Below are 12,150 nucleotides of genomic sequence, written 5' to 3' on the forward strand. Positions count from 1 at the left end.
AAACACCATGCTAACAACAGGAATTATGTTTGATCACCAACCATTACATCTCATCTGTGAGTTCTTAGTCTACAGTACAGCAGCAAACTGCCACCAGTCAACAATGGTGAATTAATTGGTATTAAACATGTAATAGCATTAAAACCTCAAATCGATATACTATAACGATCAGACTCTGCAGTCTAAACATCAAAACCTGTGTCTGATTGAGATTATGTACTGCATGTATGGTTGTTGCAATAAGTGATACTTGCATATCTCAGGATGTGTCTTACTTTTCTGTGTTCATTGGCCATTGTTTAATGGTTAGAAAACTACAGAGCCAATCAGTGCTTCATAGGCGGGAAACTGTGCCAGAGCCAAAAGAATCAGCCAACAGAATACTGAAAGTAGACGACACAGAAAACTTAAAATGTATCATTTCTTCAAACCACGTGGAAAATGTTTGCTGAAAAGAATGTTAGTGGGTCGGATACTATATGTAAAACATATCCTCCTACCCACATGATGGGTGATAAAGCTGTAAAAAATATATTGCAATATCAAGTAAATATTAACCGGCTTCCAAAAAGTGGTGTTTTAGCAATATGGACTGTGACCACAATGACTTATTTTAAAGCTGGACAATCGGTGTTGATTCATGTCACTATTAAGTTACAGCGTGTCTGCGTCTGTCAAACCTATGTCTAACAGAAAAGTTGCTATTTTAAAACCTTACAGCTGTTTATCGGCCGCCCACCACCTCACACTATAAGTGCGTGAACACGACCCAAAGCTCTGAGCGCTGCCAAACGTGGGTGACCTACACGTAATAATGTGCCCTGGACGCATCTTTAGAGGACTGAAGCTGCTGCTCTGCTAACGGGCTGCTCACACGACACCTCCGGTGTAGACACGGTGTTACCTTTACAGCTAGCGCTGATTGTGCTGTGTTTTTACATCCAAGACACACAATCACATTTAATTAACTCATGTACAACTGCCAAAAACATTGAACCAAGAGCATACATTCTGCATCATGTACTCATCCTCTGCCGAATAAAATGTCTCGTAAAATGAATGGTAAAGACTATTTTTATCCTTTTTGGCAGAAATTAGGATTATCTGAGTTAAAAAACATCACAGCTTAAAAACATTTAACCATTCACTTGGAAATATTCAGAAGAAAACATTGTTAAACATAGATATGTCATTAATGTAACAAGCGCTGATTAAACTTAATACAGGTGCATACAGATTTCACTTTAAACAACGAAGAGAGCTGTCAAACACATTCTTAACTAACTTTTGAAATATGTTAAACAAATATTAAGTCTCAGAAGAGGACAGCCTAAAATATACTGCAAGTCTTCAGTGCTGCAGTGAAAGGCTCTCGTTCTTTTAGTAACATATCCTGAGGACTCATAATATAGTCCTTCAGAGGACTACTTTACGCCCCCATCCCCCAAAGACACACACACACACACGTAGTACCTGTCCTGTGTCGGCACCTCCGTGTTGTGGCTCTGCTGTGTTTCCCACCACCGAGTCCAGCTGACTGACTTTCTTCTCTTTGCCTCCGCTGTACGCTCACAACTGGCACAGCTCTCTCCCCTTTCAGTGGCCAAGCAGCCCATCTGCAAAGACAGAGGGAGGGAAAATGAGGGGAAAAAGGGAAAAAAGAGAAACGGGAGAGGAAAGCCAATGGATGTGAATGAGAAGAAAGAGGAAAAGAGAGACAGATTGCTTTGAGAATGCAGATTGTCAGGAGCTGCATTCTTAAAAGCCAATGTGCACCGAGTAAAAATCACAGAGTTAAACTAATTTGATTCCACATTCCCTTTAGTGCTACGGTTTCCTTTTCTATTCATTTGTCCGCATTTTAGCTTTGATCACAAGTTGGGCTGCCGGGCACTTAAATCACAATCTATGAGGGATTTGTTATCTTACAGCCTTTCAATGCACAAAGCATTAGAACACATATACAATTCACAATAAGATGCAGGATAACAAAACTATCATGGAAAAACACAATGGATGATGCCAAATGCCGCTAGCAGAATAGTGGCAACAACACAGGGCAGGGAAGAATCTACAGCCTGCTGTCCAAAAGGTGCATTAGTCATATGCCAACGTCGCCTTTGAATTCACTGAACCTTCTTAAAATAAAAAAACAACAACACCGTGTGACAACATGTCGACACCAGTTATTATTATAGTCACTGTATAGTCAACCCTGAATTAAACAGTCAACATCGTAATGCTCAGTGGCATTGTGCACCCCATGATGTGAGCTCTCTCCATTCTGCTCACGTGGATTTGTGTGCTTAACCCTCATCCTACCGACATGTTTAACACATCGCTATAAACTACTGTAAGACACAACCACCACAGCAAAAGGTTGACCTATTTCTTCTGAAAACATTATTATTTAAGGAATTAATGGTATCTTCAAAAAAAAAAAAAAAAAAAAGACCTCTGAATCTAGTTTGCAAAAAAAAGCCATGCTGAGAATAGACGACAAATGATTGATGGATGATAGAATGAAAATTGACTTTCAACAGCAATCTAACACACAGCTGGAAACCAGGGATAGTTAATTATCAAACACCATTCCTACTTCTCATGAAGTTTATTCCAGAGGGAGCATTGTCTGCCAAAAAACCTGGAAACTAAAGGGGTAAATCAAGGACATGTGACTTATACGTATTTAGGAGAATTAGCTTAAAAGCACCAACAACTCGAAATGTGTCGGGCCTCGTCCTGAGAAGAATCCTTAGCTTTAATAGCAGACCACCTCAAGGTGCCACTCAGACAGAACCAGGACATTCTGATGTAGCATTTCAAAATTAAAGCCCTTTAAAATCTCATTCATGAGCAAACTTCACATCACATTCATCAGACAATTTGTCTAATTTCAGATTAGATTTTAGAGGAAATAGTGCCGAGTTACAAAATGATTTCACTTCAGTTTGAGCCTCAGAGAAGCACCCACTGTACGATTTACAGCTTGGATACATTGATATCAGCAGCAACACGAGCCCAACAACCAACACACCTGCTTGCAATCACGGCATGACATTAGCTACACCTGTGCTGTTTCTCTTGCAAAGTCTGCACACCTCTCATGCAAAACGCGCGAGTCAAGTTAGATAAGTGCATCTTACCGTTTGTTTACTTACTTTTCAACTTGTCTTCTTGATGGTTGAAATATTTCGGGTCCAACTGAGTTTAAATGTTCGAGGTAACGCTAAATTGACGTAGAAACCTTACCACTGCCTCGCGCTCTGTTAATTAGGACCGGGTCATAAGAAGCACGCGGCCAGGAGTGTTGACATACTGACGTCAATAATCATTTCCCATCAACCCACTAACCCCTCCTCAAAAACCAGACACCAATAATAAAGTGAAAAAATGTTTTTAAATGATTGACATTTGTTGATCTATTTCTGAAGTATTTATTGACACTCAATATTTCAGAAAATGTTTAAACGTATCTGTTTAAAAGCTCTTCAAATTTAAACGGAATCTGTGATGGAGTGTCAGGGCCAGTATCGGGAAAAAATCAAGTCAAAGTATTTCTGAATAAAACGTCACAATATTATAAGAATAATATTACAAGATTGAGCTCATGATATTATAGGATAAATTCACGGTGATACAAGAACAATATAATAAAATGGTGTATGCAATTGGACTGGGTAGACTTGATTCCTGGAATATCTAATGTACACCTATTACATTGACTTTATTCTCAAAATGTCAGCTTGTGTTACTCCTGACAGTATAGCCGTAATGCTCTACCATGGCAATTGCATGACAAAAACACACCATGTGTGTTTAGTTGGAGAATGTTGACCACCAAATTTACAAAAAAGAAATGGAGCCATATCTGTAAAATGATTTGTCAGGATTTAGGAACAAAAAGATGGTCAGGACAGACAAGACACCTACGCTAAAAAAGAATGGACCTGCAAACAATTCCTCTGCACGTTTATTAATTATGTGGGCTGTTTTTGAGAACTTCTGGTACATTTGTTTTAGTGGGGATATTAGGCACACAATGTGCACCCATCTGCCATGTGTATTTTATAATTAAGATCATTTAACCTCTTGAAATGTATCCAAACAACAACTTGAAAAAACATCAGTCCATATTCAGCTCAGATTAATGGCCCTGATGCCGCTATTTCTCTATTTATTTTCAACAAGTACAAATTTCTATTTTTATCCCATCCTCGCAACCATAAGCCCCAACAAAATGTGAATCATTTCAACAAACAGAGGCAAAGCAATTACACTTGTTTGCCTGTGTTAATGAGATGTTGAGTGTTGAATGGATTTGGTCTCATGAGAAGTGTCCGTAATTGCTCGCTTGATTTTGGTTTCCATTCTTGATGAGCAGCAGTGTGATGTGTGCAAATTATACATAATAAAAGACAGATTTTTTTGAACAATATATTTATTATGCTGGTCAACACATAGGCAACAATAAAAAGCAACAACGACTAAACATCTGACTTCTGAAGACCAAAGAAAGAAGTGTCCCTATCTTGCGCTATACCTTAAATCCTCTATCGGAGCAGGTCGGAGCATAATCAGTGTATTGAAGGCAGGAAAGACACTATTTTTGAACAACCATCTAACTCTCTTATTGCCTGCCAGGTTTGAAGACTTGTAGCTGTGATGTTATTATGAATAACTCTCTTTATTCTTCTATAAGATTGAATGTTGACCTTTAAAACAGTTGGAAATCTGTCCTGACAAAAGTGATTGAAAACAGGAAACCTGAGGCTGCACCTGGGCATCAATGATTTGAATTGTGTAAGAGTCATCCACGGAGTAAAGGAATCATCACACTGGGAGACAAAAGGAGGTCCAAGAACAACTTCCACCAGAAGTCTCTTGAAACAACCTGCAAATGTAGTGTTCCCTATTCAGACTCTTTATTGTTCAACCAAGCATTCGTTTCACAAAAAAATCAATATGTGCGTTAAACAGTAAGAAACTCCCAAACCCAAAACTCTCCAGACGTAACACCATTCACATTTGTTCTTTACAGTGATCCCATAGTTAACATGTGTAAACCAGCACGACATGTGTTGATGTTGTTGCCGTGCAGGTTGACTTGGTTTAGTCCCTGAATTTGTTGCACTGACGATCCCATGAAGAATCCTCTAGTTGGGAGACGGGACGTGTCTCCTCAGCACGCCAAGGATGATTAAGAATGCCGCTGGAGCTGCAACCACGGCGACAGCAGTGGAGAACTGTGGGAAATAACATGACTCAATTTTGACATCACAATAATGGTGCTGTACTTTGGCCAGTGCTGGAGAGCAAGTATGTACATTTACACAAGTTCTGTATTTAAGTACAATTTTCAGCTGCTTTACTTGAACATTTCAATTGTATGCTTCTTTATATTTCTACCACATTTCACAGGGAAACATTGTGCTATTGAACTTATTATTATTATCTGAACAGCGATAGTAACAAGTGACTCATTTCTTTAAGATTATGTTGTTTAGGTTATGAAATTGGGTGCATTGTTGTGAACTAAAGTATCTAACTGTACGTTGTATGAAAAAGGAAACATAATATATTAGTGAGCAGCTACAAAATGACTCGATAGACAAAAAAATGACTGCATGTATTTCAACCAAACTTGTCTGTACTGGATCAAGTAAATGAGCAGAATTTATTTTATTGAAAATTTATATCTGGAGTGCACCTTTGAGCTATATGAGGAAGCCTGAACATCTGTATTGTGCTGATAATTGACTTTGTTTGTTTTCCTGATGAGAGGAAATGAAATGGCCTGTTACCGGTAACTCCTTCTGAATTCATCTATTTTGTCCCATGTATAAAGTATTTGTATGTATATATTTGCATATACTTTTTTAATAACGTGCATAAAACTAAGCTGTGATTCATCAAACATATATCTCTTTGAAAATGGCTGGCTTACCTATTCAAGATAAAATCTGGTGCCCAGATAAAAAGCTAGAGAAACACTGCACTAGATGAATATATGATGAGAATAACAATAATCAGCAAAGTACTTTTATTCATATGGATCTTTTTATTAAAAACCTAACTGCATGTGCAAATACCCAACCAAAGACCAATACTAAGATGAGTCTTTCAAATGTATCTTGAGGATATCACACTAACCTTAATAGCAGCACTATAGTCCTTTTGGAACGATCGAAGATACACTTTGAAGAGGGCGAGGCTGCAAGGCAAGTATGAATCTGTATCCTCTGAGTCTCTGCATCTTTGGGAAGAAAATAAAGAATTCTTTTTCTTCCAGATTTACATAAAAAAATGGCAAACTGCACTTACAAAACTGGTGTATAAACACATACAGTTCAAACACACCTTTTGTACAAAGTGCTTAGGAGCAAACTGTTGTCTGCCAGGTACAGCTCTGAAAGGCCGAGGTCAATCAATACTGACAGCGGCAGCCTGTAACCCTCCTCGGCAAGGAGGCCAAGGCTGTACCATCCCTGTGGAAGAACAGTATGGCTCACACACACACGCTCCATCTTGAATGGAAACAGACTTGGAAAAAAAAATACACACAAACATTGCCAGAAAATCTATTTCAAAGAAGCAGACCTGTGGCTCGTCCCTCAGTGCTGCCAGCGTGTACATCGCTGCTGCAGAAAACAAGTCTTTCTGCCTGTCTCTTTGCCCTTCATACAACAGGTCACCCATCCTAATCAAGGCTGGAGTTAGAGGTAAAAACAAAAAAGAAGCATTTTAAGTATGAATGTTACCGTTCAAGTTTCCAAAAACTGAATCCTCAAAGAATAGTAATTCACCATAGATGTCAGGATTTTGACTTTGGAGTGTAAGGTTGTAATATCTCCACATACAGTTTGATGCAAAAGAAGGATCCAGAAAATCGAACTAAGGACATACAGAGTAAAAAAATGTTGGTTTTTTTCATGACAAGAATAAATAAAACCATGACACTGTAGCTTATAGGGGATAACTCACCATATGTTGTTCACATAGATATGCCACATTAAATTGGGCAGGTGAGTACCCGGACTCAGCAGCCATCATGTAATATAACAGTGAGTTGAACCTGTGGAAAAGCTAGACCGTTAATGCGGACGACTGAAATCAAGTGGCCTGATCAGGATCGTGCCAGGTGTGAATGGAGAAAAAGATTACATGTCACTCTTGAGATATGAATCCAAGGCCTTCCGCAAGATGCTGCCCAGGTATCCGTTGTGCTCAGCTACCCACTTTGCCCACCTGCAGTCAGTTAAAAGGACACCTCAGTCACGACATACTGCCAGGACAAATCATGTTTGTGCAGTGAAATTAATAAATAAGAGGGCCAGTGGCTAACAAAAGTGCATCTGATGGACGTCTGTTGACGCATCCAGGTAGCCCAGTGATCCAGATGCCGGTGAGGAGAATCACTGCCCTGATGTGGCCTCTCTCTGCAGACTTCTGATAGTACCGATAGGCCATACACTGCAGGAAGGACGGATGATTAACCTCCTCATATCAGCCTTTTAGTCTGTAAGCATGCTAGTAGAAGGTCACACAAAGCATTCATACTTGGGCTAACCTGGTCTGCAGCTTTTCCTGGATACAAGCCCTGTGAGTACATGATACCGAGATTCAAAGCAGCGTCTGATGACTCCAGGAGGTCCGCCCGCTCCCACAGCTGCACCGCCTGCTCGTAGTCTTGCTCAAAGCGCTCATAGTACCAGGCCAGGGCACTGATTGCAGGAACAAAGTCCTGCGGGACAGAATAGTGTAAGAAGTCAGATTAGGAGTGACAACTTTGAATGGGTTTTTGAATGGTTTATTCCTGCTGAGAATAAGTTACAGAGTAAAAACGAAATGAGTAATAACGATGCAATTAACATTTAATCATACAAAACCTGGTCCATTGCTTTCTTCAGGAAAGTGAGAGCTTTTGGAATGTCCTTTTCAACCCCTTGCCCCTACACAGAAACCAATTCATATTTAATAATAAGAGCCAATACTAAATGATAAAACTCAATAGAAAGTATTTCAGTCGGTTAAAATACACATTGTCATGTTTCTCATTGCAGTTCCCACCTGTAGCAGGACTATGCCATAGTCATACATTGACACTGGGTCCCCCCACTGGACCGCTCCCCTTTCGTAGTGTCTCACAGCCTTCTGGATGTCTGGAGACACTCCCTGCTGACCCCAGAACAGCATGCGGGCAACAGCTTGCTGGAAAACAGTTGTTGAATTATTGCTAAAAAATGTTCAAGAAAAAACATCCTCACCTTGTGCGAGTGGCCCCCTTTCATCCTCTTATCGCATTTGTTTTTATCTGACTTTCTGTGTACTTTCAGCTTAAAAAGCAGAGATGACAGAACAGGCTATACCTCGGCGTCAGCTGCTCCCCTGCCTGCCTGCAGTTTCAGCCATTGGAAGATATGATGGTCTTCCCTGGTCTGGAGATTCAACACCTCATCATTGTTCAGGTAAAGGGCCTCAACAAATGTCTAAAAGAAAAAGAAAGAGGAGAGAGAAAACACAACATTTTTTAAAGGGTTTTCGTTTATTTTCCTTTCTAAAACAGTGACAAAGAGTCCAGACATGCAGCTGACAAAGATCAACGTGTTGATGATTGAAATCTGGAAACTATGGCCACAATAAGGAGAGCAGAAAATGTATCAACATATCACATATCAGCTCATACGATTGTAATAACAGTGTCCTCCCAGCCCCTGCGTTACAATTGCTGTATGCTATATTACATAACGATGTTATTTTGTGTCAGATTCTTCACGTTTCATTTGTATGATCATTTAAATTATGCCTTTATTAATGATGTGTATTCGGAAAGAAACTGTTAATATTGACTCACACAGAAAAGTGACGGACATGTAAAAAAGGTACAACGCGCAGTACTTTTGGATCAAACAAGACCTGCAAAAACGAGCACAGCTAAGCATGCAGTCACAAACACATGCATTACCTGCTGTGGTGTGGGATTGTGACGGTCTAGAGTTGTCTGTTGAGCTATGTTTGCATAATAGGCGTAGGCCAAGTCCGGGTCTGCGGGGAGGCCATGGAGACCCTGGTGGTGCAGGTGCCCGAGATGCAGGAGTGCTAATCGCTCATCCTTCTGGGCTGCCAGCAGGGCCAGGAGCCAAGCCTGCACCAAACACAAGGGCATGAGAGGATATTCAAATTTTTTTTTAAAATGTGTCCACCCCAGGCAGAGTTCTACTATAGCTGACGCAGTAACACACACACACACACACACCTACACACCTTATAGGGCTGTTCCTCGACTCCCAGGCCAGCACTGTAGAGCACTGACGACATGTGCAGAGCTCGGTTATCAGCTAAGCAGCCGGCTTGGAGCAGCAGTGGCAATATTCTGCTGACCACTCCAGTGTTGCTCGCTCTGCTCAGCCTATGCAGCGATAAGGAGTACAGGGCTCTGCCCACAGCTGGCAGGCTAGCTCGCCTTTCTCCTGCCAGTCAGGAATTGAACTGATTTCAGTGGTGTGTGTGGAATGAGACGTGATATCATCAGTGAATGATAAGCAGGAAATAATGTTGACTCAGCCCCATGAGAAGCGAAAGGGTCAGTCATTACAAACTCGTGCTGTGCTGCCAAACTTTGTTCAAACCCAACAGATGTGTTGAATCATCAATATCCTGTAATTTATGGCAGTGTTGTAGCGCTCATGTTTCAATTCAAACAGCTTAATACGCAAAGTGAATTGTTGTCGCCATCACCTTCATATATTGTACCATCGCAAAGACAAATCCATTTGTGTGCAGTGTATCTCTCACCATGTTTGAAAACCAAAAACCTGGCCAGTTTTGCAGCTTGTCTCCTATGCGGGACAGTCGTCTCCCACAGCTCACACTGTGTCTTTGATGGCCGTCTGTCCTTCACCATCCACTCATGGAACGCATCGAAACAAGTGTCTGAAAACAACACATCATTGACAGTTTCTTTACACACTCAGGGGCTCTGCAGAGAGTATTTCAGACACAGTAGCTCTAGCACCATCTAGTGGCTATAAATGCCTCCTACCAGACTCTGTCCCCTGTTGGGCCTGGAGAGAATAGCCCCTGATTTTAACATCCATCTCCAGACGGAATGCTTGACAGGTATGCAGCCAGCCTGTCAGGTTCACAGTCCTGATAACATCTGGAACAACAACGTCATCCTGGAGAAGAGGAAAACGATCAGACTCCGACAGAGAGTAGTCAACATGGACATTCACTCTGGGCAGGTGCAGGACCTCACCATGCTGTGGGATGGTATTCGGTTGCGGTAGTAAACCACCGGCCCAAAATAACCTTCCACACCTCTTATGTATTTCCCTCCACCGATCACAAAATATCCCTCAGTGTCATCCAGCACGACGATATGCTCCAACCTGTAAGACACAACGCAGATATTTCTTTAGTTCCTGTTGTTAATGGTGTGTAATTTGTCATGTCTGAGGTCGACTTACATTTGTACTATTGAATGGACCGTTCTCTGCTCCTTATTCACGCACGCCATGGAGACAGTCACCTGAGACGCACAAACATGACAACGACCACTTTATTTTTCATGATCACACACAGAGAGGACATCTTGTGTCAAGGAGAGACCACTCACCATTCTACCGCGCAGCCTCACACTGATTTGGCACCACTCACTTAGAGGCACCTTGAATGCAGGGGTAAATGCAGAGTCTCCCTCGGACTCTCCATCCATCTGGATGTATAGCTGACCTGCACATGCAGTGTGTGCGTGTGTGTGTAAGTCCAGAGAAGGACACTGTGCATGCATGATGAGAATATCTGAGACGTGAGTGAAGAATATTACCTGAGTTTTTGAGGAACAGTGTCGGTGTGACATAGTTATTATGGGAGTCTATATGGTAGAGCAAACCACACAGCTTTTCCTCGCAATGTCTGGTGACAAATATCCACATGGAGAACATACACCTGGCAAAAGAAAATACAAAGCACGCTTGGTTAACTGTCCCCAAATAATATCTGCATTAGCAGAATAGAAAGCTGGGCTGTATGTGGTGTCACCGTTGTTGTCTTACCATGGGGAAGAGATGGTTTTAACGCGCAAATACTCCAGGAACTCAGCGCTGTAAGGGTTTAGTGTCTTTGTGATACCAAACATTTCTCCAGTCGAGCCATACATCGAAGACAGGAAATGCACCGTTTCTGAATGACACGGCGTTTTTTGGTTGAGACTACTACTCATCCTCCATACTCATCATCTAAAAACACAATCATCCTTTCGAGACCAGTACACTATGGCATAACATTTCCTAAAATCATTCATCTGTATATCTGATTCTTACATTTTGACAGACACAATTTGGCATTGACTTTAGTTCATCTTTGTCCACATGTGCAGTTTGCTGCAGCTTTAAGCTCACTCCTCAAACCTTACCTTGCTCCAAAGTACATTGCTTCTTTGAAAAGAGTTGAGTTAATTGCAGCATTTCTGTACTCCAGGAAATGCACAGTTGATGCCGTTTTACAGGTCGACTAAAAAAAGGTTTAGGCCACAAGGTTGCCTCATCCCGGGCTACCACAGAGCTCTCAGTGTCATCAAATCCACTGTATCTGACTGACGCCAGAAGGATGCAACTCAGCACCCCCTGGGAGTCTGGAATAATCCCATCAGCTCGATACACCAACCAATCCGGCAGGTTCAGCTGCAGGGTCTTTACTTTAGGGTGGCCGGGGACGCAGCCCCACTGTCTCAGCAGGAGTGTCGAAGTGATGCCAGTTTCAAAAGACACAACACAGTCCAGCTGTACCGTGGCAGGTTCGGCACAAGCGTAGAGTATTTCCAAAAGATGATCCGGCAGAGGCTCCTCCGGAGGATTCAGGAGCGTCACCTCGTCTAAAGCCCAGACGATCTGTGCGAGGCAGAAGACACGCAGGTGCTTGTTAATAATTAAATCTGTTAAAAGCAAAAGTGACCAGTGTGTCACAGGTCATGAAGGAAAACCTGCTCCTTACCTGCATACTGAGAGCAAACACGCAGATGTATTTGTGGAAACCCATGATTCATAAAAGTGTTTTCATTAATCTCTCCATTAATGATGTCCGAGCTGCGAAGAAAACCAGAAGCCCCAAGATCCGGAATTCATCCTGCTCCACCTTACTGATGCTGAA

General features: G+C 41.6%; 1 protein-coding gene across 1 annotated transcript; it reads right to left on the minus strand.

The window, feature by feature from the left end:
- Window positions 1–4,454: 4,454 nt before the first annotated feature.
- On the minus strand, window positions 4,455–12,084 carry LOC306779747 (protein sel-1 homolog 3). Its single transcript, XM_079271744.1, has 23 exons — window positions 11,995–12,084; window positions 11,417–11,891; window positions 11,058–11,184; window positions 10,829–10,950; window positions 10,619–10,734; window positions 10,470–10,531; window positions 10,259–10,391; window positions 10,043–10,178; window positions 9,796–9,933; window positions 9,265–9,470; window positions 8,966–9,145; window positions 8,370–8,489; window positions 8,071–8,211; window positions 7,890–7,952; window positions 7,571–7,744; window positions 7,346–7,473; window positions 7,165–7,248; window positions 6,985–7,075; window positions 6,807–6,894; window positions 6,601–6,710; window positions 6,361–6,488; window positions 6,154–6,256; window positions 4,455–5,246 (listed from the first exon to the last, which is right to left on the minus strand). Exons 1-23 carry the CDS (start codon window positions 12,037–12,039, stop codon window positions 5,157–5,159), a joined length of 3,060 nt encoding a protein of 1,019 aa, XP_079127870.1. The 5' UTR covers window positions 12,040–12,084; the 3' UTR covers window positions 4,455–5,156.
- Between the last annotated feature and the right edge of the window lie 66 nt (window positions 12,085–12,150).

This window comes from Melanostigma gelatinosum (genome assembly GCF_949748355.1).
Source record: "Melanostigma gelatinosum genome assembly, chromosome: 7".
NCBI classification, from domain to species: Eukaryota; Metazoa; Chordata; class Actinopteri; order Perciformes; family Zoarcidae; genus Melanostigma; species Melanostigma gelatinosum.